This window comes from Hipposideros armiger, unplaced genomic scaffold (assembly GCF_001890085.2).
Source record: "Hipposideros armiger isolate ML-2016 unplaced genomic scaffold, ASM189008v1 scaffold_111, whole genome shotgun sequence".
In the NCBI taxonomy this organism is placed as follows: Eukaryota; Metazoa; Chordata; class Mammalia; order Chiroptera; family Hipposideridae; genus Hipposideros; species Hipposideros armiger.
The window spans coordinates 1,342,008-1,369,051 of record NW_017731461.1 but is presented as its reverse complement, the minus strand read 5'-3'; the positions used below and the strand labels follow the sequence as shown (position 1 = coordinate 1,369,051).

Genomic DNA, 27,044 nt, shown 5'->3' with positions numbered 1-27,044 from the left:
GTCCCAAGCCAGCTCTTAACCAGTGCACCACTCAGCTGGCCCCCAAGCCAACTCTTAACCAACGAGCCACTCGGCCGGCCCTAAAAATCATGTTTTTGAAGAATACTTAATGATATGGAAAAATACATTAAGTTGAAAGAATAAGATAAAAATTACAATCTTTGAGAAGCACATATAATGGATTTGTATATCACATATACTTACATAAATGTACAAATATTTATTTTAAAGGACTGAGAAGTAGAATGATTCTTTGTTAGTAGCGCAATTGTGAGAAATTGAGTTAAAAAAATACTAAAAAAATAACACTTGTTGGATACATCTCATGTGCTAGACACCATATTAAATTCTTTAAGTGAGTTTTCTCAGTGAACTCTCTCATAAGTCCCATGATTCAGGTACTGCTCATCTTTCAGATGAAGAATCTGAGGCCTAGAAAGATTAAATAACTTGTCTAGGGGCATACAACCAGTAAATAGAAGAATTGGGACCTCTATGTTAGATACTTTGTTTTAAATTTTCTAAACTTTTATAATTTGTATTATTTACATAATCAAAACCAAAGTTAATTTTTAAAAATTATGCAAACATTGGGACCTACAAGTCAGGTTTATATAATCTGGTAGAATTTATTCATTTGAACCATTGATTCCCCGAACTAGCTATGCAAAATAACAGAAGCATGGAACGTGAAATAAATTAGACCAAGCATTAAAAAGTTAAAAGTGATTTCTATTCTAAAAACAATTTTTTGACCACCTACTATGGGGAACTGATTTTTTTTTCTAGCGTGGGTCACAGGTAGTACCCTTTAGTGAAGTGCAATCTGATATATATGTTTCAGGCTAGTTAATGTATAAGACTGAGCATTTTTATGACTGTTTAAGCTGTTTGCTAGCAGTTGTGATTGTGTTTATGGTTGCTAATAGTGCCATTTGTCTTGTTGGATCCCAGTGAGGTAGACGTGGTCAAATGTCCAAAGGAAATATTTTTGTGTGTATGAATATGTGGAATGTCCCCATGGGAATTGTAAGAGGATTTTTCTAATATAAATGTATATATGTAGTTGAAAAATGTATTTAATGAAGTTAGAGATATTTGCTGAGCATCTATAATCTTCAAGAATAACAGCGATCAAAGAAGACAACTGTAATGTTTTCCTACAGTTATCCCATTGTCAAAGAGTGACTAGTACACCTGAACCCGCCCCCCCCCCCCACACACACACGAGTCACTAGTAGCCTAAATGGATCATTGACTCCACAACATATTTCACATATTCTTATGGTAAAATAATTCTGGCTCCACATATATTTTTCAAATTGAGGAATATGTTGTAGCAGGGAAACACATGTATGTATGAACCTTTTACTAAAAAACTATTAGACAGTTTTTCCTCTAGCAGGACGTTAATTTGGAGAGGACAGTACATGGAGATTAAGCAAGAAAATGCCCACTTAGCCATTTCTATTACATAAGTAGACCTTGTCATTAGAGGGTCAGACTAACGTTAGTGAATCAGTGAGTGAATGTGTGTGTGTACTTTATCTGTGAAATAGAGAGCAGGAATATGTGGAGGATTGGGTCAAGTGAAAGAAGAGACCTCAACAATTTATTAAATGAATTGCTCCCTTTCAAAGATGTAAGGCTACTAAAAAAACAGAAGAGGAATAAAATTGTTTCTCTCACTGAAGAAAATTGGGAACATCTTTCTTAAGCTATAACTCTTCCCAACCTTTTCTTCTTATTTTCACCTTTAAAATCCAGTGAAAATAATTGAAACATCTCCACACTATACTGTTCACTGAGCTGGGTAATCCTGTTGCTTTCAACCATGAAACTTATTACAAGCAAGTATAATACAAGGAATTTGTTTTGCTGGCCCTGTTCCATTATTGGTATTTCCAGTCCTGAGCAGGGTGCTTGACTGTCCACATCCTGGGAAATCCCTCAGCACGAGGCAAATCAGGCAGTTGGTCACCCTAATCCAGAGTGTGTATTTACACACTAGGGATGGGACGCAGGGGTGGGGGTGGAGGCAGGAGAGTGTATGAAGGGAGGAAACAGATGGAAATAAGAAGTCCTGAAGTATGAAGAGATTTTTTTTTCCTTTTGAAGAATGTTTACTATAGCTAAGAAAATAGGAAAATCGATAAGCCAGTAACTGTGTGCTTAGTGGTGAATTAGAGATGAGTATTAAATGGAGCCCTGTGTTTGGTCCTGCATTCTTCAGTACTCATACCAAAAGACAAGTTGGGACGCAAGAGGAATGCCATAATGATTTTGAGCCCTCCCCGAACATAGAAGAACATTCTGCCTTCAGTGGGTTTTAGGTCTAGGGGCACTTCTTCCTGTTCTGGGGAACCTTATTTTAGCAAGTGGAGATGGGAACATTTTTACTTTCAAATTTTACTTGCCTTTATGCAATTATAGACCACTTTAAACATTATCTGTCCATATCCATAGTTAATACTTAGAGTAAGACCTCCTATAACATACCTGGCAGACCAATTTTGGGTTTTACTTTGCCTTGATATTTCCCCCACCCCCCCTTAGTCTTCTTTTTTCCCCGCTTAGTCTTGTTCTTGCTTTCTTATCTTACAGAGAGGTGTGGGAAATGGAACTGGATAGACTCAAGAATCAGGATGGCGAAATAAATAGGAACATTATGGAAGAGACAGAACGGGCCTGGAAGGCAGAGGTGAGAAGAGCTGCCATGTTGAAGGCTTTGATTTTGGGCTTCCAGATGGTAGATCCTTTTGGTATACTATTATCCCACTAAGCCTTATTAAGTATTATACCATATAGCCACTAAGCATTTGTTTTAACTATCTAGGGGTAGCTTTGTGTATTTAAAATTAATAAAGTGTGTGTGTGTGTGTGTGTGTGTGTGTGTGTGTGGTTTCCTTAGATCTTATCACTAGAGAGTCGGAAAGAGTTGCTGGTATTGAAGCTAGAAGAAGCAGAAAAAGAGGCAGAATTGCACCTTACTTACCTCAAGTAAGTACCTTCCCATTCTAGAATTTTAATGAACCTGCAGTTTTCTGTTTTGTGTTGTTGTTGTTTAGGTTTGAGACCCTAAGCCAGCTAGTCTGGCACTTATTCTAGTTTCACAGGAATTTCCAGGTCATCTCTGTGCAGTAGTAGTTGTTCAGTGAATTTTCTTCCTATAGTCTAAACTTCCTCATTCTCTAACTTCCTTTCTACAGTTTTATAGTTTTGTATTTTCTATTGTATTATCTCCAGTTTTATAAACAGTATCTTTTATGCTGTCAAAGCATAACAAATATCTTTGGAGATACAGTCATGATATAGTCATTTCTCCTCCTTTTGCCATGGAATCTGGAGGGCCCTGTGGCATTATCAGGCAGACAAGAACCCTCTCTCTGTGGTTGGTCCTATTTCCCCAATACTTGGCCTATTTCCCCAATACGATGCTGGAGTTGAAGTGAAGCAAACGACCTAGATCCTTGGCCTTCTCTTGCATTTGTTTCAGCTTCTTCTCCCAGGCCCATTAGTCAGCTACTGCATTGCTATCTCAGAGATTTAGGAGTTAGTCTCTCTTTAATTCTGTAAACTCCTGTTGGTTTCTTGAAAGGTCAACTCCTCCAACACTAGAGACAGTTCGTTCCAAACAGGAATGGGAGACAAGACTGAATGGAGTTCGGATGATGAAAAAGAATGTTCGGGTAAGTTTACTAATGGGTGATCATTGAGTCTGAGTGAACCTGTGCTTAAACACTTCTGGTGATAGGAAGAGACCTTTGGCATTGCCGCTTTGGGCCTGTTCTACCACTCCCTTTGTTTTCTTCATATTGGATGGTGATCTCTTTCTGGAAAGGCTCACTCAGCTCAGCAGTAAAGGATAATCCTTTCCTTTCTTTATTTTCAAGGACCAATTTAATAGTCATATCCAGCTAGTGAGGAACGGAGCCAAGCTGAGCAGCCTTCCTCAGATACCTACTCCCACTTTGCCTCCACCCCCATCAGAGGTAAGAGTGCTGGTTTTGAGGAGTCAGCCTTTCTGTGTTGGTGGAAGAACCAGAGTCTTTCACTTGTTCTTTGTAAGGAGATACTGGTTTTACTCTTATATTATTATTGGTTGTCAGTATTATTTGGTGTAAAAGTTGCTTATTGATTTCTGCCCCAGTTTCCTAAACTTTCATTTTCTTCCTTTCTCTCTTGTCCTCCACCTCTTCCCCTCTACAGACAGACTTCATGCTTCAGGTGTTTCAACCCAGTCCCTCTCTGGCTCCTCGGATGCCCTTCTCCATTGGGCAGGTCACAATGCCCATGGTTATGCCCAGTGCAGATCCCCGTTCCTTGTCTTTCCCAATCCTGAACCCTGCCCTTTCCCAGCCCAACCAGCCTTCACCACCCCTTCCTGGCTCCCATGGGAGAAATAGCCCTGGCTTGGGTTCCCTTGTTGTCCCCCATGGTCCACACATACCACCTGCTGCCTCCATCCCGCCTCCCCCAGGCTTGGGTGGTGTTAAGGCTTCTACTGAAACTCCCCGGCCCCAACCAGTAGATAAACTGGAGAAGATTCTGGAAAAGCTGCTGACTCGGTTCCCACAATGCAATAAGTAAGTATCTTTAAGAACTAATTTAAAGAAATTTATCAGGGGAAAGTTCATAGGCTAAAATAGGGGAGGTTTCATGGATATTCCCCATGAGTATAGCATAAAATCTCTCCCCCCTTCTTTTTTAGGGCCCAGATGACCAACATTCTTCAGCAAATCAAGACGGCACGTACCACCATGGCAGGCCTGACCATGGAGGAACTGATCCAGTTGGTAGCTGCACGACTGGCAGAACATGAGCGAGTAGCAGCAAGTACTCAGGTGAGACAAGCTACCTGGGGAGAACTCAGACCTGCTGAGATGTTGGGGAAGAGCTAGATTTCAGAAAAATTTGAGGTGGGAAGCAGCACTGCAGCCAGGGGTATTGAGTCTGCTTTCTTCCTTTACTGGACTGGGAACTAGATGACTTCTTTTGTTATATGCTCTGGTACTCAAATTCTTTTCTTACTCTGACAATGTTTCTGCCCACAGCCACTTGGTCGGATCCGGGCCTTGTTCCCTGCTCCACTGGCCCAAATCAGTACCCCAGTGTTCTTGCCTTCTGCCCAAGTTTCGTATCCTGGAAGGTCTTCACATGTAAGACTCTTTTTCTTTGAAAAGTAGGATGTGGGGCTGGGTGGTCAGTGAGGAGGGAGCGGGTTTATTGATGGAGTGCAGGAAGAAACCATTATCTTATCAGCTGGGTTGTCGGTAGCCCCAACTGGGAAAATGCAAGTGCTTTCGGCAGGAGTCTGTATTTGAACTTTTATTTGTTCTGGTGTAAAATCTTGTTGCTGTATAGGTAGAATCATGGGCATAAAAAGCAAGGAGATACAGAGGTTTCTAACTCTTCTGACTGTCCCTCCTCTGTTCTGTAGGTTCCAGCCACCTGTAAGCTGTGTCTCATGTGCCAGAAACTTGTCCAGCCCAGTGAGCTGCATCCCATGGCTTGTAGCCATGTGTTGCATAAGGAGGTGGGTGCTACATACCATCCTCATTCCCCACTCTTTCTCTTCTCACGACTGAGATAATTTAACTTTCCTTGGACGTTTTAGTGTTGATGCTCATCATAAATATCTAGACATAAGGTTTTCAGTAAAGTGTGGCATAAACATCAGCAGAATTCAGAATGATGGCAGCTAGGATCTCCCACTTCCTTTTACCCTATTCCTTTTAAGGGACTGGATAAGCAGTTCACACTATAGAAGTTCATACTAGAGCACTTTCTTGAAAAATTGACAATAAGATACACACATCTAACTGTTGTTTCAAATATAACATTGTCAGGAGACTTTGCTTAGGTGAGAGGAATGGAGTAGGGAACCTGAATATGAGATTAGTAACTCCATTAATAGACTAGCTTGAAGGCTTGCCTATTAGAGATGATGTTCCCAAACTGATTAATTATTCCCATCTCTTATTATGTTACCAGGCAGACTTAAGTCTCTTAGCAGCAGGGATGATTCCTTTTTTACTACAGTAATACCTTGGTTTGCGAACATAATTCGTTCTGGAAACAAACTACTTGTATTGCAAGACATCGCTTGTTTACCATGTTAAAATGTTATTAGAAATGTTTGCTCTTCTTGCGGAACACTCTCAAACCATCTTACTCGCAATCCAAGGTTTTACTGTATTTTATTTTGTTCATTTTGTTTTTCCAAGAAGTAGAAACTGAATTTACACCTAAATTATTGGTAAGGGAAAATCCTGATTAAGATTTGAGGGTGATGGGTATTACCAGATGGAAGCTCATCTCACCCTAAACAGAGCATAAGAAAGAACAAGCCTAGATAGTAAGCAAAAAGAGCTTCACACTATTCTTAGCTGATTGTTAGTGTTCCCTTTGAAAAGAACAGGCTTATCTGCTCTGAAGACTTTTTGAGGGGTAAGAGCCAATGAAATAGCCCTTCTAGTTCCCCACAGAGAGAGCTCTTCTGACTTAGCAAACATCCCTTAGACCTGTTGAACCTTAATGGCTCTCCTTCTCCTCCTTCCTCCATCTTTCCAGATAAACATGAGGTATGTCTTTCTTTCTTTCTAGTGTATCAAATTCTGGGCCCAGACCAACACAAATGACACTTGTCCCTTTTGTCCAACTCTTAAATGACGGACCTGACTGGGGAGGAAGAAGAGGAGAAACTGATGTGAACAGGAAGCGCGGGTTCAAGATTTCTAAAACTCTATATTTATACAGTGACATATACTCATGACATGTACATTTTTATTATATAGGTAATGTGTGTATAGAAAGTCTGTATTCAAATGTTCGTAAATGAAAGTATGTATATTATGCTGAAATGTCCCCTTCACCTTGCAGTTCCGTTGAGGGATGCAGATTGTGGCTAAGATGACGTTTAGTTTGGCCTTGAAATTATGATATTCTTGCCTAGGGCTGTTTTCAAATACAATATAAAAACCATCTAGGAAGCTGCTGTTGCTCTAAGGCCATCCTGCTTTGATTTGGCTTAACTGCTAGTCCATTTTCTTAAGGCTCATGTATGCAGATTTGAACCCTGGTGCTCACCCGCTGTCCAACCAGATGCCTTGCTTACTGAAAGCCTCTAGAAGCCTCAGTGATGTTCTAGCGACTCTACTCCAAATGGATAAAATGAGACTGATTGAGGGGAAAAAAAAAATGTAGCCCTAATAGTTTGACTTTTCATTGAATATTTTACTGTGTTAACGCTCTTATTTGTACATAGACTAGGTTTACAGAATATTCTGTTTTACATCAGCAAAATTCACAGTCCAAGAATAACAACATAACCAGGTCACATTTCCTCCACACCCCCACAAACTTCTGTCCACCCTACTTCCTAGATAGTCATCTCTTTAGAAACTAGCACAGTCTACAGGTCTTCCTGGACCAAGCCATCCCTTGCCACCACTGACTTGGCCAACCTTGTGAAGTTCTTACCTCTTCCCTTCACTTCTGGTCTCCTAGTCTAACTAACCCCCTCCCCACTGAAGGTTAAGGCAGTTGGTTCACAACCAAGTTGTTTGGTGACCTTGGGTGAGCCCCAGGCAGGCACTGGGGGTGAGGCAATGTCTGTGCAAAATTACTTTCAGAATGATCTTGGGATGCTGGGTTTTAATTTTTGAAGCAAGAAAGCTATGAGGGACATTTTCTGTCCTGGGAAAAATGGAGACCAAAGTGATGTGAGGAAGGGAGGTTGGGTTTCAGATTTGTAAGTCATTTCTTCTATGGATAGCTGTCTGGAACTAGATCGTTTTTCCACCTCTGCTTTTTGAACACATCTGGTTCTTAGGTTTATACCTGGGAGAGCTGTGCATCCATTAGAGCTTTGAGTCTTTTCCTATCCTTTTATCTTTCCTCCTACCAGAAATGGCATCAGCACCCTTCTCTTTTGGAATTAAAGTAAAAACTAAGGGTTAAATTTAAAAAAAATTAGCTCCAGGGGAAGGACATTATTACATTACCAACAACTGAATTTTCCTCATTCTGGGACCTGGAAATGCTTACTGGCACTAGCAATACATATCAGGGTAGCAAAGACTTTTCCTTTAAGATCCATCTAAATCCTCTCCTGTCTGTTTTTATTACTCTTTTCCTTCTTTGTCTTTCATCCTTGCCTCTCAGCTCATGGACATGTTTTTTCTCCTCTCTTGCCTTACTTGCCCAGGTTTATTGACTGGCATCAGTGTAAGGAGTTGAGTTTCCCAGGACCTCCTTGGCATCTTGTAGGGTGATTGAAATGGCCTCAGTATACTCCCCTCTAGAGAGGTCAGATGACTCACTTGCTTCGATTAATGAAATATTAATATCTCCCGTTTGGTAGCTGTCATGATCAGGGAATGTGGCAAAGTGGAAGACCAGTTCCTTTGTTCTTTTCATTTGAGGGTTTGGGGGGGATTCATTTTTTATCTCATAATCTTAAGATTTTATTTTCCCTCAACTTTGCAGCAGCCCTTGGGCCACCTGCAGTACTTTTCAGTATCTCTTGAAAATTTAGAAATTAGAAATGAATATAAAGAATATTCTGTTTACTTTCCACAAATCTTTGAACCAAAGGAGTAGAGTGAAAAGGGAGGGAATAAGTAGGGGTGCTTAACTGCTTCCTAGTAAAAGCCCTTGAAAGCCAACTGTAGCAGGAGGACAAGTGTTTTGGGGAGTTGTGCTTGGGAGCTGGGGCTTTATTGTTGCTCTTTTTCTTATTCAGGATCTTGATCAGAAAACAACACTGAAGTTTTGGCTACCTTTGTTCTCCCTGTTCCTTCTGCCCACTGGCCTGCACTGGTAAAAGCCATACAGGCCAATGGGAAAGGCCCTTAATGCAGTGAGTGGAGATGGGACAGTCATTTTTTTGGGGTAGTATTTAAAAATAGAGACATGTAATACATACTTTTACAAGCAAGAAGCTTTTGTCAAGATTTTTTTTTTCCATTTAGAGTTTATAGTTTCAGGGTAGAAACGAAGTAACTGTAAAAAGAAAAATAAGCACAAATTTTCTCCTAAAAGAAAATGTGATATTGGAACTTACTAATGAAGGGGCTGGGTTTTATGCCCTGGGAAGAGCTGGGGGAAAGGCAGTTTTCCGCATCATGGATAAAAATTATAAAGCAGAATGTGGCATTTTCATTTTACGGTAGCAATTCTGGAAGTTTATTTACACAGAAAGTTCCAAGCTGGAAGTGGACAGTCTCCAGTCTTCCTGTCAGTCTTTGTGGTTATGGGGTGTTCCCAGTCAGCCAGAGCAGCACCAAGTGCCGGGAAATGAAGAGAATCCAGATCAAAAACTGTGACTCAATATTCTTGCTTTATTGGTTTATGGCTTGTGGGCAGCTGACTGAGGCCAGGATCTCCAGAGGCCCTCCTTGTATTTCCCTTTCCCTCATCAGGTAGTTCCACACTTGGCAGGTCCCATACCTGGAAACAGTGTGTTGACCACATAGGAAGAGGATCCAGTGGGTATACTAGGAAAATTCAGCTCTTCCCACTAACACTGGTATCGTAGTCACTGTGTTAGAACTGATTGGAAATGAACTTAGTCCCCAATACCTAGCCCAAGAACCAGTCTGGGTACCCAAGTACAATTAGGAGTGGGGAGTGGAGGCAGGACAGGAGAAAAAGGTGGCTTCCATTGAGGGACTCTTATGGTGAAGGAAGTAAGGAAGCCCTGAGGCTGCCATCCTTTCTCCAGGCAGCCTTGATACTGAAGGCGATAATGCTAGAACCAGGAAGCCCTGTGTTCCTGGCACTCTTGGTATAATACTTGTGCCACTGTGGAATGCCTTAGCCAAATAAGTGGAGGGGACATTAGAGAGGGTGAGAAAGCAGTGAAACTGCTCTGTATTATGTAAAGATCTTATACTACAGCCTAACAGCTGAACAAGAAGAAATCCAGGCAAAAGTATAGGGCATCACCCCTATACCTGTTGAAAGAATCTTCAGGATTCTGCTTTCAAGAATTAGGTAGGAGAGGTCCCTTGTCTATTCTTAGCACCTCAGCTGCAGAGCTACATAGGACTAGGGATTTAGAGGAGGGAGCGAAGATGTGTCCAGGAAGACGGAGCCCAGCCTTGCTCTATTTGCTGTATTCCAATTGCTTTCCCATAGGGAAACGGGGTTTGGAGGTGTTGGGATATTTTAATGCTGCCTAGCATAGGTAGAGCAAAGCATTCAGATGGAGACCAGTGGAATTAATCAGGTATTCATTTCTTAGATGGAATTTCTTAGTGGGCACTTCATATTTAAGAGCTAAAAAGAGCTTTTTGGCTAAATAAGTCCTTCTTCCCATCTCACTTTTGGTCAGGCTTCAACCACAGGAAAAAAAAAAAGAAAGAAAAAACATTGGGAAGCAGCGCCCCTCTTACCAGATGGGATTCTGTCTTGGAGATGAAGTCTAAAACGGGGATTGGCGAGTGGCCATGTTTCTGCCTTTCCTAGCTTTGATCCCCACTGTTGCCTGTCTTTGTACTCCCTCTCCCCCTCCTCTTCCAACTGCCCCATGTGTACAAATACTCAGTCTGATTATTTTCTGTTTAATTCAAGAGGCAATCTTTGCACCACTGTCAGCCTTGTTGGTATAGTTCCTATCTCTGAAGCCAATAGCAAACCGACTTTGGCCAACAGGGAACAAGATGGGCCCTTCCTCTGCCTGGGTGCTCTAGAGACACACAACTGGGGGAACCTGGGCGTGGTGCCATCACTTCTGGAAAAAGAAGAATGCTTTGGGTTGGAGAATTGAGGGGGATGGTGGGCAAAGGTTCAGGGCTGAAGTTTCAAGCAGCAGAATTTGCCAACTCAAGTTTGAGGTGACCAAGAGTATTCCCACCACCAGAGCGTTTCTTTCTCCTCTCTCCTGTTTCCTACAGGTGTAATCCCTGTAACCCACCTTGCCAGATTTTAGTTCTCTGTCAAGGCAGAGGCATTTGGTGGGTGGGTGAGGGTCCTGAGGTGCCCTGGCCACAGGTGCCATCTGTGTCTCCTTGTGACCAAAGTGAACCAGCCAGATGTGGTCCCGGGGAATCTCTGTCTTCTCCCCATGGGCCTCCTCACTTCAGCAGGGAGATGTCGTCAGCAAAGTCATCATGCTGATGGCGCAGACAGCGGAGGCAGCGCCACTGACACACCATGAGGCAGAGTGGCAGCATGAAGAGGGCGCAGATGGCCGCCATGACATAGGCTATGGTCATGAGCGTTGATTCATCCGTCTGTGGAATGTTGTAGCCACAGTCTTCCATGTCCGGGGTGACAAAGGGGCCTTCCACCGCTGCCGTCCTGAACTCATCATGCACTGGAGAAAGGGCAGGTCTCAGTGTCATACAGGAGTTTGGGGAATACAACACAACTTCCTGACAGGCCTTGAAATAATCCCCTGAGGAGGCTGTGGGAAGCCAGTGCTAGGTGGAGACATGTCTGTCCTCCCAGGTCACTGGGAGCAACAGCCTTTCCTGTATACCTAGTATTTATTAATAGTAGGAATGATACCTAAAAGTCAGTTCTGAGTTGACTAAAAAGCCAGCCCTATATACACATAGTAAACTCACCTGTCACTGATGAAATCCAGTTGTAAGACCCTGCTACCATTCTGAAGTAGCATTCAACCTCCCCATACAGCAGCTGTCAGGGTCACTATAGGCTCAGCCTGCTGCACTGGGATCTAGAGCTTCCCAAGGTGCTGAACAGCACTTGCCACTCGGGGTCTCCAGCAGAGGTGGCAGGGGTCACCAAGCCAGGCAATTCAACAAAAGCACAAGCACTGACACTAGCTCTTGCACAATATGTTGACTGACTCGAGGAAACTGTCACTACCTCCTAGACTGACGGGTCCAGGTATCCTGACTGCTAGACAGGGAGAAGATGGATAGACTGACCCCACACCCTGGCGCTCTCACCATGGCAAGCACTGACAGCAAAGCCAATTCGTTTGTGGGCTCGATCAAAGACAACGTAGAAGCCCTCCATGATAACAGCTCCCATAACAGTGCCCGTGGATGACTGTGAGATGGCAAACTTGTAGCAGTCGTCTTGGGACGTGGCCACGTCTTCCACTGGCCGCAGGTATTGCTAAGGATAAGGAATCAAAGAGTGAGAGGACGTCTTCCTCTCTTCCTCACTCCATCCTTAACCTCATCTCTGCCTTCTAGGTATCTATGCCCTTAGGCCACTCTTCCCTTTGTTATCACTGAACTCTGAAGGGTTGGTTTTTCCAAGAGCCCTTTACCACTGGATACTTAGCTGTTTTGTCTTCCAAGTTCTGGGAAGCCATGCCTGCTGACTATCTTCCTATATGTACTTTGTCCTTTTCCTGGGGTCCCACTGACTCAGGGTAGGGACATACCTGTGGGAGAATGGTGATGCGGAAGGACTGATTGGTAACTTCACCCATTAGGTAGAGTGAGATGACTGGGAAAATGTTCCAAGGGGTTGTGCCTGCTTGCCAGCACACCAGCTGTTCCCCAAGCCAGAAGCCGTCTGGGAATTTCTCCGTCTGTTGGTAAAGAAAGAGAAAACAATGAGGAGACGGCCTCTTTCACCTCACCTCTCCCATTTTCAGATAACATTTACTGAGCCCTTTTATTTGCTTTTCCATGGTATATCCAAAGTGGGGAAAGGTGAACTGAAACCCAAGAATTAGAGGAGGAGAGCGGGAGAGTGAGGCCAAAGCTTTACACCTGGGGGGTGGGGGTGGGGGTTGGTTGTATGATGAGCAAACAGGTCCATGAAAGAGAAGTTTTTAAGAGCTCTAAGTAGAAGGGTCTAAGGGTAGACTTCTTGGCTCTTTTTGAAGAATATGACTTTCATGGACTTCCTCTGACTCTGTGTCATCTCTGTACCCCTGTCCTTATTCCAACTGACCGAGGAGGCTGCTTTGATGGATTTGACTGCAGCTTCAAACACTTTCTTGGGCAAACGAAGGTTCGTGGTGCCACTGTCCACGATGCTCTTGTCATAGTTGTACTAAGAGGGAGAAGAGAGGGTTAGAATCATCAGGACCCTTTTCTGATGCTCTGGCCAGAGTCGGAGGGGTGAGTCTGACTGTGTGGGGTCCTGCCTGAGTTGGCATCCTGGCTTTGCCACTTCTTAGGTGTATATCCTCGGGCAAGTTACTTAACGTTGGTGCCTCAGTCTCCTCATCTTTGTGTTTTGTGTTTTTTTTAAAGATTTTTATTGGGGAATTGGGGGGATAGGAACAGTGCTGGGGAATTGGGGGAAGGGGAACAGACAAATTGCTGTCGTTTTGTTCTTCAGTCTAGTTGTGGAGGATGTTGCTTCACTGGCCCAAGTTGGCACCATCATTGCGCTCTTCCCGGGCGAGGCAGATCAGTCGCCGGCTTCTGGACGGTTGTTCACGGCAGCTGCTGGCCGCTCACGCTGGCTGCTGGCTACATACGGTAGCCCATGGCAACCCTCTGTCACAGGGGCTGCAGCCTACGCCGTCGCTGGTGACTCACGGCAGCCCAGCTCCAGGTTGAGCTGTTGTTCAGCATCTTAGCTGTGGAGGGCAGTGTCACTGGCCCTCATATGTGGGATCCGAACTGGGGCCCTCTGGCGTCCCAAGCCAGTTATTAACCATCGCGCCACTCAGCCGGCCCTCCTCATCTTTAAAATGGGGATTATAATAGTACCTACCTCAAAGAGTTATAAGGATTAAATAAATTAATACATTTGAAGTGCTTAGAATGGTGCCTTGCACACAGGAAGCATTCAGTAAATATTAACTAATTATCTTGGGTTGTCAGACATTCTCCAAATCTTGAAAATAAAAAGGTCTTGTATAGTGGTTTTATATCTATTCTAATTTAGCATACATTAAGAATCTAGGTAAGGAAGACCCAGATGGTTTAGCTGCCATTTATTGGGTACTGTTATGTGCCAGGCATTAGGATAAACACTTCATTTTCTTTATCTTCACCACAATCATTTGAAAGCTGTTTTTTACCTCTGTTTTGCAGATGAGGAAACTGAAGCACAACATAGTAACTTGCCTAAGGGCAGAAGCTAGCTAGTACATGGCAGAGCTAGAAACCCAGGTCTTCCAGACTCCAAAGCCCGACTCTTAGACTGCACCATATCATACTGCCTTGCAAAGAGTTTGCCCAAGGCCATAAAGCGAGGCAGTGACTAGGGTGCAGACATGTTTTTTCCATTACTAGACCATAAACCATGCGGTCCCTGTGAAAGTCCTTAGCTCCAAACCCCGGGTCCTGCTTTGTGACCCTTCTGTTCCTGACTGTTGTAGGCTCAGCCCCAACCTTTTGCACAGGTCCTGCACCTCTGCCTTGTCCACCCAATCTTGTAACCCAGGGTCTGACCTCACACCGTGTTGCCTTCCCACTTACTCCTCCTGGTTCCCCGTTGGTTTTATTACCTCCTTGCAGTCCATTTTCAGATCCTGTCCATTGATCTCTACCCGCACAATGATCACCTCATAATACCACTCCCGACGGATGGGTGTGTACCAGAGGCTGCCCGTGTACAGCGAGGGGTCGATACCCCCAATGATCTAGGGAGAAAAAGAGGCAGGCGCCCGAGTCCCAGCACAGGACAGCAAGTCACCCAGAGAGCAAGAAATAGGACCAGTAATTTCTGGGGATGGCAAGGCCCTCTATAGATCACCTTTCTCATTTTCCTGCATCTAATCAAGTCATGCCCCAAGTGACTTAACAGTTTTTAAAAGTATTAAGAATGTGTTCAAGGGAAGAGACTTTCCAGGATTTTTTTTTTTTTTTTTTTGCTGAGCCATCCTGCTACCTATTGGCAGCTCAGCGGCTGCTCAGCTTGGGTTGGACTCGAACCGCTGTTGCTCAGAGCTCAAACTCTTGAGCGAGCTCTTAACCAACTGAGCCACTCGGCCGGCCCTCCAGGATTTTTAATTATTTGTTTTTAGAATCACGCAGTCCTTGATATGAAGTTACTTAAACCTAAACTGGCACAATAAGTGTTAAATGATGATTATTTGCTTCTATTATAAATTTTATTTTCTCTGCTTGTTGGAGTTGGAGAACCATTCACCAGTTGTCCTAATTAATTAATAAATAGACTTTTAAACTCCTTATATCTCAGCCTTCTGATCATCAGACTGAATAATTTTAATTCAACAGATCATATTTTCATTTCCTTTGAAATTTTCCTAATCCTCTCTGATCTTTTCCAAGTTTACCATAAGTGCCTTGAATGCTTTCTGGAATAATGCAAGGAAGAAAAGGAAATGTGGGGGTTGGGGGGGTATAGAGATTCTAAATAGTGGAGCCCCAGCCTGTGGTGTAGCCTGAGAGGGAGGGGAGGCAGATGGTGCCCACGTCTCTGCCCGGTGCCAGGACGCTCCCTCCTAGGACCTACTCACCATGCTCCCTCCAACTGAGGCCAGCACCTCTGACTGGTTGAGGGGGAAGCCAGCACCACAGAGCTGCAGGGAAAAGAGGTTGGGAACGTGGGTCTGCTTTACCAGGGAGTCAAAGAAAGGCTCCAGGGAGTCGTCAGGCTGTGATGGAAAGAAACAAGGAGTGAATCCTCACACGGAGGCCCTGATGGACTGAGGCCAGCTTCCTGCCTCAACGGGAAGGCAAAATCAGACTTGGGGGACTTGCCTTGGGAAAGACCATCTTGAGGTACTGAGATTTGGCAGAGAGAGGGTTAGCAGGACACACTGGCAGTGAAAACAGGAGAGTATTGATGGGCCCACAGATCTATACGAGCTTTGATCCCCATGTGCCTAATCTGTTTCAGATTTATGGGGCCCTCTTATTCTTAAAGATCTTCGAGTTAGTAGAAACCACAACCTATCACAGTGTCTCTCACTGTAGTCCTGACCTTTGTAGGGATGAAGTTCAGACTGCAACCTTATCCCCTGAAGCTGATTTGTTTCTCTCCCTGAGTTCCCGCCCCTTCCCCAACTCCGTCCCTGTGTGGCACGCAGTGTGCAATGTGCAGACAGTGTCTAGGGCTAGGCCTTGCTCCACTCACCCTGGCGATCTCAGCATAGGCCAGCCCCAGGATGCCTTCCCAGTTGGAGCCATTGATGAAGAACTTGTCTGATTCAGTGATGGCAGCGATGTTGGCACGCACAGTGACATTGGGGCCATGGGGGATGCTCACCAGGTCGGTGCCCAGCTCCCCCTCCCACTTGCCCTGGGTGTAGGGCACATACACACCCTTCCGGAGGTCCCGGTATGTGCTGGACCTGTGGGAAAGGAGGCAGAGATCTGGTATAGGGACCCAGCATCAAAGTGACTCCCAAATGCCTCGCCTTATCGCAGGGGCATCCTGATAAATAAGATGCTTTCAGGCTGCTCAACAGAACCGGGGGGGATCAATCACCTGGAACAGAATGTAAAGTGACCTTGCAAACAGATGAGAGGAGCTATGGCTGGGGCTCGCTTCCGTGTCTCCACAGCTCATATTCCAAGATCTTGACCTCAGGCCCTACGAAGAACAAGCCTACGCTTTGTGTATTGTGCTTGTTACTGATGAAGGGACAGCTAAGCGGGCATCTCCCCCCCACACCACCACCACCACCCCACCCCCATCCCCATCAAACTCCCAGAGAAAAGGAGCCATTGACTCTCTTGCTGCCCTGGGACCCAGTGGTACCATCTGAGTGGCAGAGAAAGTGCCAGGCGGGGTGAATGTGGAACCTCTACAAATTCTTCCAGAGAAGGGATTTGCACAAGCATCTCAGCAGAGCACGTAGGTATTACACACCACACTTGTGTAAAACATGCTTATCAAGGTGTGACACCCTGACCTGGGCTTAATCAGGCCATTAACCAGGGCTTGTGTGTGTGGAACGGGGGACAGTGATGGGATTGGGACAAGGACCTAGAATGAATTCCTTTTCACTGACCCTGAGCATGCCCCACTCCCTGACTGCTTTCTCTAGATGGGAAATTAGAGGGGAGGCAGCCGTAGAAGGCAGGAATTGGGGAAGGTGGCTTTGGCATCTGCCTACAAGTCCAAGAATAATATTTAAGCCTCTACTCACATGTTTTCACACACAGAGATGCCTCAGAGATTAGATGTCCTTACACGCCACTTCCTGCTTTTCTGCTAATGGGACTCCCAGGTCAGCCCTCACTGCCTCTCTTACCTTAATAACCCACTTCAAATCTCCCTTCCACCAGTTAGCTAAATCCAGCTGCTGGAACTCTGGGTGGTGCAGGGAGGAGACATGCTAGCTTCCAGCCCCTGATACTGGCCCAGGCGGTGGGGGCTATGGAAGGCTCTTCTTCACTCCGTGACCTGTGCAAAGCCACCAAGAGTGGCCCCTGGGTGAGAACACAGCAAAGCGAGCTATCACTGCAGCCTGCTCAGTCTAGACTTAGTTGGTGGTGTCAGAAAACTGACAGCCACTGAGGGGAAGTGGGATGAAGTCCCCTTGCCTCCCCATTGAGGAGGAGAGAATGAGACCCCTGAGATAGTCTGGGAACTTTGGGGCTGCTCTCCTCCCTTCCCTCCCGCAGCAAGCTACCGGGTCTCACTACTGAAGAACTTCCGGGCTGCCCGTCCGCTTACCCTTTCCCACAGTACACCTCAAAGCCACCCCCACCCCACTCTTCTTTCCTGGTCACTGTTGCCTTCGGTTCCCTTCCTCTGTCCCCACAGGAAGAAAGGCTCTGAGGAGCTAGTCTTTCTCTCTGCAGCCCTCGCTTTCTCTCTGACCCTTCTTGGCCCTGGATCCTTGGGAAGGGTTCTTCCCTTTTCAGCTCTCCCCAGGACTCACAGCTGCCTCTGGTAGTAGCGATGCAGGAAAGGGTGGGGGGCAGCCCCCACTGCAAAGTTACTGCTCCCTGTGTCCACCAGGATGTTGAGCTGTCAGAGAAAGGGGAGAGAAAGATATTATCAACAGGAGGCTCTGGAGCCACCACCTCAGTGTCCTTCATCCCGCCAGCCACAGTCCCCCTTTGGAATGTCCAGGGTGAAGCGTCCATGAGGCAGGACTTGACAGGCCTGTCCAGTACCACGACTGCAGACAGAGCATGCGGTCCTATGGCGTCCTCTGCGTGGCCTCAGAAATCTTGTGTCTGGCTCTGTCTTCTCTGTAGAATCAGCATTTTCTATGTCATCAGAGCCATATTACGTGTGTGTGTGTGTGTGTGTGTGTGTGTTGTTTCCATCCCTCTCTATCTCTCCCCCTCAGGTTGCCTTTACTTACTTTGTGTACCTGTCTGATTCTGTCTTCAGAGCTTTCCCTCTCCCCTCCTTTTCTAGTTCTCCTAGGAAGCACCTCATTCAGCAGGCAGCCTGGCTTGTCCGCCTCCAGCCCAGAAAGGAGCTATTCTAGGAGCTGGCACTGGCGAGGGGAGTTGTGGGGACCATGATGGCACGTTGGTACCCACATGTGTCTGACCCTGCCTGCCAGAATGTGGCTCCTCATGAAGGACTTCCCTTCTGTCTCAGAGGTGACGTAGACCTGTCTGAGTCCTCCTGTAAGAAATGGTGGGGAGCCGGGAGCCCAGTCTGATGTCCCTTTCATCAGGGCCCTGGTTTGGGCTAGACGAATACGGACAGGTATCTTTGCTGTGTTCTTTCTGTGCAGCTCCTTCTAGCATCACTTCTCCTTGTCCCTCCTGTCTCCTTTGATGGCCTGACCCCTCCGTCAGTCAGTCCAGAGCCATTTTTGGAATGTCTAGTATATCTTCACAGGCAAAAAGTGGGAAAGCCCTGTCCTCAGAAATACGGCCATTTGTAAAGTGCGTCCTCTCTTGCAGACTTGCCATGTCCACCAACCTCAGCTTCTTCCCTGACCTCAGGGCCATTCACTTCTGTATCTTCTCTCGTTAGTGCAGTCAAATCAGCTGACCTCAGTTTGGGTCCAGCTCTGACCTTGTCACCTTGGGCAGGTCACCATGCTTCTCTGGGCTCCAATTTCCTCTTCTCTGCCAGCTCCTTCCGGATCTCAGTGGTCCTCTGTGCACTGCTGACCACACCTCTCCCAATACCTGCTCAGGCTTCCTGGCCTCCCCATGTCCCCAAAGACACCTCTGCACTGTCACACCGCTCTCTGCCCCTGCCCCCCCCCCCCCACTCCTGGCCTGCTTCCCTTCGCGCCCTCTTCCTGCACTTTTCCCTGTCCTCCCTGGTCACTGAGCAGCTACCAGCTTCAGATGCTGTGTTTTCAGAGAGAATCAATAAAACTGGAGGCACAGCCGTTCAGATATTAACCGGGTTAATGATTAAAAAGGCTTTTTCACCCACCCACTCCCCGGGACCTCCCTCCCCCACATGCCGGGACTCTGCTCCCAGCACCAGGTTGGCCTCTTACAGGCCGGGATGCCTGCTATCACAGGACCCCAAAGAAAGAGGGTCTCCTCCACAACATTGGTCCCCGGGGCTGTGCAAGGGAGAACTGTCTGGAATGTGTGCCTGGCCGGCTCTAGGAAAACATGACCACTTCTCACGCTGGAATGGAGCTTTCATCCGGGGGGCTCTAAGTCGCAGCTGCTCAGGCCCCACCTCCTCCCCACGCTTCTCCTCTCCTGCAGAGGGAGGGGCTCTCTGCACGCCATTCCCTCCCCAGCCAGGAGGCCCAGTTACTCTTGCGGCCCTTGCAGTCCCAGCCTTTCTCCTTGTTTAAGGAAGGTCGCCCCGTTTCACCTCAAAAGGGGTCTCAATGACCCCAGGGAGGAATGAACCCCTCCAGTCCCTGCCCACTCAGCCCCTACCGGGAATTCAGTCCCCCACTGCTCTCTGCCTCCCCCTCTCCACCCTCACAAGGCCATGGGAAACTAAGCAGTTGCGATTTCCTCTCCAGCAAATGTCCGACTGTCTGCCTGCCCTTTGCAGTGCGATCCTGCTTCTGAGGGAAGTGATTTCTGGTCCTGTCCTCCAACATTTCTAGTGTGAACTCCCTGGGTGGCCTCCCGCAGAGGCTTCTTACCGGGCAGGGGCCTTTGGCCAAGGAGCAGAGCGACCACACTCACCATGAAACAGGGCAGTTAAGGGCGGCCGGAAAAAGGGAAATAGTGGTGAAAAGGTTACATGCGGCCAAACCTTCTAAGCAGACACCCTCACCTCTAATTTCACCCGACAGAGGCTGTCAGATGGGACCTTCGTCATCTCCAACAACCAGCCATTGCAACCCGCCTGCAGCTACGAAGACCAGTCCTTTCTGTTAGCTGTCCCTCCCTCTGGCTCCAGAGCAGACTGCCACCTGGGCTTGGGAGCCAATTCCCTCCTCCCTTCTCAGGCACCCCACCCCATTAATTATCCCTGTGTCTCGGGTCCTTGAACCACCATGATGTTTTCTCCAGCCCAACTCCCACCCCCAAACCTGATCTTCCTATTGGCATTTACAAATGCTTGAGTCTATTCAATTTTTTTTTTAATTTTTAATCTCACATCCGCCTCCAGCTACCCGCTCTCCTCTCCCTTCACAGCCAAAGTCCTCAGCCAAGCTGTCTTCATTTCTTCACTTCCCACTCATTCCTCAACCCATTCTAAAACAGTTTTGCCTCTATTTCTCCCTCCACTATAAAACAGCCCTTACTACAATTACCAATGATTTCATGTCACCAAATACAAAAGACAGTTTTCAAATCAGGCCTCGTTTTTCTTGACTTCTCCAGAGCATTCAATGCTGCTGACTTCTCCTTCTTTGAAACACGCTTCCCTGCACCCCACCCCATGGTCACCCTCCTAACTCTCTGATCATATCTTCTCTATCTACTTTGCAGGCTCACTTCTCAAGGTTTGGGTTTGGTCCTCTTCCTCTCCTGCTGTACTGTCTCCCTAAATCATCTCACCCATGGTCGCAGCTGCAGTTATCACCTATATGCTGACGACTCCTAAGCTTATAACTCTAGCCCTTTGCTCTCCTTTGAGCTCCAGAAGCACATATGAATTGCCTCAATGATGCCTCAAATTCAGGATGTCCCAAACTGACCTTACGTGGTCTCTGCCCATCTTTCTTTCCTCAGTGTTCCCTATATTAGTGAATGGCATCACCATCTGTCTGTTCCGTAAGTCAGCAACTTCAAAGACTTCCTTCCTCTTCTTCACATTTCTATCCAATGCCTCAACAGGTCCTATTCAATGAACAATCGTAAGTCTCTTGAATGTGTTCATTTCTTGCCATCTCCCCTGCCACCCCTAGGCCAAGCTATCATAATTTCATCCTGGAATATGACAATAGCTTCTCAAGTGGTCATGGCATATCCACCACCCTTGACCTCTCCAATCTGTTTCTGCACTGTGGCTAGAGTGATTTTTTCCAAGTGCAAATTTGACCACGTTAACCCCCTCCAATGTCAATGGTTTCCCTTTGCTATGAAAATTAAAACTTGAAGTGTTACCATTTCCTACCACAGGGCCCTTCATGGTCCAGCCCCACCTACATATCCGGCCTAGCTTGTCCCATACTCCCTAAGCCCTCTGCCTACTAGCCACACTGGCCTGATTTCAGGCTCTCGAACCAGCCATTGACCCTCCACCCAAAGGCTGTTGCATTCATTCTTCTAGACCTTCTTTTTTTCCACTTGCAGTTTTGTCTACTCATCTCCTGTCATCCTTCAGTCCGAGCTCAAAAGAGACTTCCTAAGAGAGAAAGACCAGGGCATATTCTCTTGCTAAAATGCTTCCATAAAACTTGCCACTCTAATTTCACATTTATTCTTACCTTCCCTTGTATCTAATTTTTTTTTTAAAGATTTTTATTGGGGAATTGGGGGATGGGAACAGCGCTGGGGAATTGGGGGAAGGGGAAAAGAAAAGTTGCTGTCCTTTTGTTCTTCAGTCTAGTTGTGGAGGACGTTGCTTCACTGGCCCAAGTTGGCACCATCATTGCGCTCTTCCTGNTTATAGAGTAGCAATGAAAATAATTTTATGGTTGGGGGTCACCACAACATGAGGAACTGTATTAAGGGGTCGCGGCATTAGGAAGGTTGAGAACTGCTGCTCTAGACTATCCAAGTTATCCTCCACACTGAAGTTGTTCTAGAGCCCAGACAAGACCATTCCCTTTCTCATATGCTTACAAGGACTCTCTGCTGCCTCTAGAATAAAACCCAAACTCCACCCAGGCTCACAGCATCCAGACCACAACTTCCAGCTTCTTAGCATAGCTCATGCCTCTCTTCATGAAGCCTTCCTCACCACCATTCTCCAAATAGCAAAGCTTTCTCCTCTTTCTAGGCCATATGCAAATGCTACCCTTTCAAGCAAGCCTTCCCTAACACTCTATCAGAAGTAACCACTTCTTTCCAAGCACTTCTGAGACTCACTGTGTTTCTTTATGTTCCGAGTGCATTTGGTCTTGTGTGTTATTTAGGTGTTTAAATGTCTGTGAGCTCTCCAAGTGCTAAGATTACTATGATATTTTTGTCTTCCACACACGATAGGTGCTCAACAAATATTTGTTAAACTGAATCAACTATCACCAGGTTTCCATCCTAACAATGAAATTACTATCCTGTATTTGGATAGTGATGCTTATACCATTATAATGAAATAATATGCTTTTATTTAAGGAAAGAAAATAAAAAATACTTTCACCAAGAGCTCCACAAGAGCACTTACAATAGCCCATCAACATTCTATTTAGATGTCTTACAGTTTATTTATTCATTCACGCAACATTTTGTAGGTGCATGTTATTCTGAGCCTGATGTTGTCATAGATATTAAAGAGAAATAAGACACTGCAGGAAAATAAATTTAAAAATTTTTTAAAGACATTGTTCTCAAGAGCTTGACTTTTTATCAGGGAAACACACAAAAACATTTATAATACATTTGGATAAGTGTAATAAGGGTGATATGAGAAGGTGTCATGGGAGAATGGAAGAAGGATTTTCATGATAAACTCTTCTCCCCCAAGCCACACAAATAGGTGGCATGGTTTAGCAGGAAGAGCGATGGTGAGACAGGGCCTGCCACCTTGCCAACTGTTCACTTTTTCAGTTTCTGTGAATGATGAGTATATATATATATATATATATATATATATATATATATATATATATATATATATATATATGTATATATATAGAATTAATGGATGGTTAAAGGAAAGAAAAGGGGAAAGAGCTAATCTACCCTATATTTTGGGTGGGTGAGGAAGGGATCCTTCAATGACTCCCAAACTGTGGGAGTTTTTAGGTGTTAAGTGTGGCTCTATCTCAGACCTGCCTTCCTCTCACCAGGCTCCCTGGTTTGACACAGGATGTAAGTCTTCAGGTAGCCTGGAGTCCTGGAGCCGTCTTACTTTCCCCCTTCCCTTGGGGCCCTGCCAACTCAGGAGTCTCTGTAGCTATAGCCTTTAGATGCCCAGGGGACTGAAGCCTGTGGGTCAGGCCTAGGTCAGTGCCAATCACTTAACAAACAAACGTGCCCCTGGGGCCTCTAAGGGAAGGCAGCTTCATGGGAAGTGCTAACAAGCCCCATAGGGAGAGGCACACCTGCTCTTTCATTCGGTAGACCAGGCTCACCTGGGGGAGTCTTCAGATTAGATCTTGGGTGATGAGATAGGTATGGAACTGGTGAGTTTAGGGTGAACTGTTTGTTCCCTAAATCTTAACTCTACTAGCAGACAGTGACAGCTCAGATACTTCAGGACAAAAAGAACCTTCAGGAGTCATCTGTCCATTAGTCTGGAGAGATGGGGCCCTTTCCAATTCTGAAAGATCTCTAGTTGTTAAGATCTACAACCTTTCTTGGTCGTCTATCTCAGGGTCTTACCACTTTTGCAAGCCTCTGGGGAAGGGGCTTTAACTCTAATTCTTCCTACTTCTAATTTTCCTAGTCTATTTCCTTCTGTGTGGGCCTCAGAGTTGATGGGAGAAGAGCTCTTATACACGTGTGTAACAAGCCTTTTAGCCAAGCTGATATATAGACGCCTTTCTTCCATTTTACTGAAGAGGAAACTGAGGCCCAGAGTAAGCAATTTGAGCCATCTTACACAGCGAGCCACAAAGCCAGCACAAGGATCCAGTGGTTCTGACTAAGCCCAAGTCTGGTCTTTTATCTCCTTGACCTTCCTATCTCTCTCATTTGGAAAGGAAGTATATGGTAGATTGCTACACTGATGAATCACATCCCCTGTATCCATGCCCTTGTGTGATCCCCTCTTACACTGACTCCGGGCTTATCCACTTGACTTGCTTTGGCCAGTGGGACATAAGCAAAAAAGGTTTGATAAGTGCTTATGCATTTGGGGATTGCCCTTTTGGAATGCTGCCCTGAGATTGTATGTGAAGAAGCTCAGTCTTGCCTCCTTGAGGATGAAAGACCTCATGAGGAAAGAGGCAAACAGGCCCCACTTAGTCCGGCCCCCAGCTGACCCACCAGCTGAAGGCAGCCAAGCGAGTGAGCCCAGGGAGGACCTGTATAGAACCACAAGCCAACCCACAGAATCTCAAGAGAAAAGTTGGCTCTTGTCTTTAGCCACCAAGTTTTGGAGTAATTTGTTACACAGCACCAGATACCTGATACAAAGCTATCTGAATTACAGTAAATCCTGGGGTGGCATCTAACCAGGTCAACTCCTCTGAACATCTCTTGTCACTTTTCCCCTTGGTCACCAAGCTTCTTGTGAAGTTTCTCATAGTACAACGATGTCTCACCTCTGCACCTTTGCATATGCGGTTTCCTTTGCCTGAAATGTGCTCTCCCTGTTTTGTCTAACTTCTGTTCAACTTTCAAGTCACCGTTTAAACACCCTGAAGGTCTTGCCTTGATGCCCCCAGCCAAGTTAGATTCCTCCTCTTACAGATCCTCAATAGCACCTGCGCTTCTTTATATATCACTCATCAAACTTTTTAATAATTTATCTAATGCCTGTCTGTCCCACACTGTGAGCTCCACAAGGGTGGGAGCACATCTGTATCCTTATTATTAAATTCTCACCAAGCCCTCTGGAAGTGCTCCATAATGATATTTTTTAACTGACAGTAATCGCCTCATTTCCTGCAATTCTTTGTGCACTCCAGACCCTTGCTATGAATTCTCAGCCTCAGGGTCTTTGAAGGGGTGATTTTCAATCTGGTACTGTGCATGGTGACGATGACACCTGACACCCACCATCCCCATGCAAGCTGACAATATCCACCCAGGTTCTTAGAGCAGTCATACTGACTTCAGGGCTCCTTGCTCCCAGAGCCTTCCGAGCCAGCTTCACCTGCTTTTCTAAGTGATTTTCCCAGACCTGAACTTGCCCAGAGCTGAGAGAAGGGGGCCAGTAAGGACATGAGATGCCTAACGTCAGCAGCTGCGGGTACTGAGGGCCAGCAGGGCACATAGCTCCTGCCTCAAACTGAGTTCAGAGGTTGGACCCTGTCCAGGTTCCTCCCACCTTGACCGAATCAGCTGACCCATTGGAAATGGACTCCTTTCCTCAGACATATCTCCCGCCTTCCACTTAGCTCTCCAGGCTGCAGCTGGCAATCAATACCTGGGAGCAAGCAAGCTGCCAGTCTCCCCACCTTGGGCTGGGTTTGTTTTTTTTGTTTTGTTTGTTTTTTTAAGGCATCCCAAGCTGGCTGGGTTATACCAAACCTTATGTAGTGCACCCTTCCCCCGTTCGACAGGATGCTCCAATTCCCCCCAGCCTCAGATCCAGCTCAACTAATATTTATCAGTGCTTCCAATTCAAATAAGATGCTGGATATGAATGGTCAAAAAATACACACGTTTGTTCTTAAAGATCAGATCTAAGACAATGGTTTTTTTAAAAATTTTTAAGCAGCAGAACCCTTTCCCAGTGCCTTGCAGGACACCTGTGTCCCAAAGAGAGAAAAAACAGAGATGTTCTGTTTGAAGGAGAGGTTTCACTTCCTCTGTGTCTGTCTTGTCCCCATGATGGCTCTTGGGTCATCTCTTTAGCACCTTCAGCCTCCACAAAACCCACCTGGAAAACCCCTGGTCTGTGAGGTATCACAGCTGCTATTGTCAGACAATAAGTCCTGCCTGTTGTCTAACCACAGGTGACAGTGGCTCTAATCTTCTCTAGCTCTGTCCTCAGTTGAAAATGAGGCTGATCTGTGGCATAAGCCCACTTTCTCCCATGACACATGGGTCATGCTCAGCACATAGGCTTGTTTGCGGGAGCCTTTGGGAGATAACAGGGTTCACTTCTTGTGCTCCTTGGAAAAAACTCCACAAGCACTGGAAAAGAATAATTGGTGAGGTTCACTCACCCTGAGAGGCCAATCAAGAAGACATATAGCCTGGTTACAGTGGGATCACAGTGGGCAGCTGAGAGGGTAGCCACAGGGCCGTAACATTTCAGAAGGTCTGGTGAATGGATTGGCTGGGGTGGAAGAGGCAGACAGCTCAGCTAGTTTGCTCTGGGCTTTGTCCGAATCTGTTGAGAAAAAAGAACCGGGAGTCCTGGCTGCCCCACGTCAGCCCTTAGGACTCGCGGTTCATCATTCTCCTCAGAGTTTGCACCCCCCTCTCAGGACCCACTGGCCACAGCACCTGAGGATGTGGCAGATGAGCATCAGTGAATGATGTATCCCAGCCCTCTGGGCCCATCCCTACCAGGGGCAGCTCCGGGCAGCTCCAGGACAGGGAAAATGGTCTGGCTCCTATCCAGACCTCTCCACTGCCCAGGCCCCCACGAGAGATGGCTCCCAGCAGACAGAGATGTTAGTTTTCAGGTGTGTGTGTGTGTGGGGGGGCTCCCTGGGAGATGTTTCTCTTCCTGGATTTCCAACCAGAATTTTCTGCTTAGCTCTTTATTAGAGATACTGGAGAAGTGTTCCTGACCTTCAACCTTAGTGAGAGGGCACAGTCTTTCTCAATGCCCCACTCCCAGCTGAACTCTTTCTTTCCTGACCTGGGAAAGCAGAGGAGAAGTGTGTGAAAGGACAGCATGGGGGTCCTAGCAAGCGCCTATGTGCAACCTGAAGCCCAATCCCAGTCAAGCCAGTTGTCTCAGAGACTGCATAGCAGGCTTAGAACTGGGATCCCACCTGCTTTGTCTAATTTGGAGGGTGATTCTTTGAGTTCTATTTAGTACCAGAACTCTTTTTTTAGAAAGAAAGAAAGAAAGAAAGAGAGAGAGAGAGAGAGAGA

The 27,044-nt window shown here is 46.0% G+C and overlaps 2 protein-coding genes across 10 annotated transcripts in view; one reads left to right on the top strand and one right to left on the bottom strand.

Annotated features, from left to right (window-relative positions):
* Positions 1 to 7,189, top strand: part of RNF214 (ring finger protein 214) — a 45,453-nt gene extending 38,264 nt beyond the window's left edge. For all 7 annotated transcript variants that reach the window (XM_019647412.1, XM_019647411.1, XM_019647407.1 and 4 more), the window contains 9 exons: positions 2,605 to 2,701; positions 2,912 to 3,000; positions 3,599 to 3,689; positions 3,894 to 3,992; positions 4,210 to 4,586; positions 4,712 to 4,844; positions 5,055 to 5,159; positions 5,441 to 5,536; positions 6,607 to 7,189. In XM_019647412.1, the coding sequence (XP_019502957.1) occupies positions 2,605 to 2,701; positions 2,912 to 3,000; positions 3,599 to 3,689; positions 3,894 to 3,992; positions 4,210 to 4,586; positions 4,712 to 4,844; positions 5,055 to 5,159; positions 5,441 to 5,536; positions 6,607 to 6,672 (1,153 nt within the window). In that variant the 3' untranslated portion in view covers positions 6,673 to 7,189. The remainder of the gene's footprint in view (positions 1 to 2,604; positions 2,702 to 2,911; positions 3,001 to 3,598; positions 3,690 to 3,893; positions 3,993 to 4,209; positions 4,587 to 4,711; positions 4,845 to 5,054; positions 5,160 to 5,440; positions 5,537 to 6,606) is intronic.
* A 646-nt stretch (positions 7,190 to 7,835) lies between these two features.
* BACE1 (beta-secretase 1) overlaps positions 7,836 to 27,044 on the bottom strand; it is a 26,102-nt gene continuing 6,893 nt past the window's right edge. The window contains exons 1-9 of one of the 3 annotated variants that reach the window (XM_019647417.1): positions 20,044 to 21,648; positions 17,753 to 17,841; positions 15,997 to 16,213; positions 15,377 to 15,514; positions 14,402 to 14,536; positions 12,889 to 12,990; positions 12,371 to 12,520; positions 11,925 to 12,096; positions 7,836 to 11,323 (exon numbers count right to left, since the gene is read on the bottom strand). In XM_019647417.1, coding sequence (XP_019502962.1) covers positions 11,082 to 11,323; positions 11,925 to 12,096; positions 12,371 to 12,520; positions 12,889 to 12,990; positions 14,402 to 14,536; positions 15,377 to 15,514; positions 15,997 to 16,213; positions 17,753 to 17,841; positions 20,044 to 20,088 — 1,290 coding nt within the window. In that variant the 5' untranslated portion in view covers positions 20,089 to 21,648 and the 3' untranslated portion in view covers positions 7,836 to 11,081. Of the gene's footprint in view, positions 11,324 to 11,924; positions 12,097 to 12,370; positions 12,521 to 12,888; positions 12,991 to 14,401; positions 14,537 to 15,376; positions 15,515 to 15,996; positions 16,214 to 17,014; positions 17,576 to 17,752; positions 17,842 to 20,043; positions 21,649 to 27,044 lie in introns of those variants that run through there. The other 2 variants (XM_019647416.1, XM_019647418.1) reach the window with 2 other exon arrangements.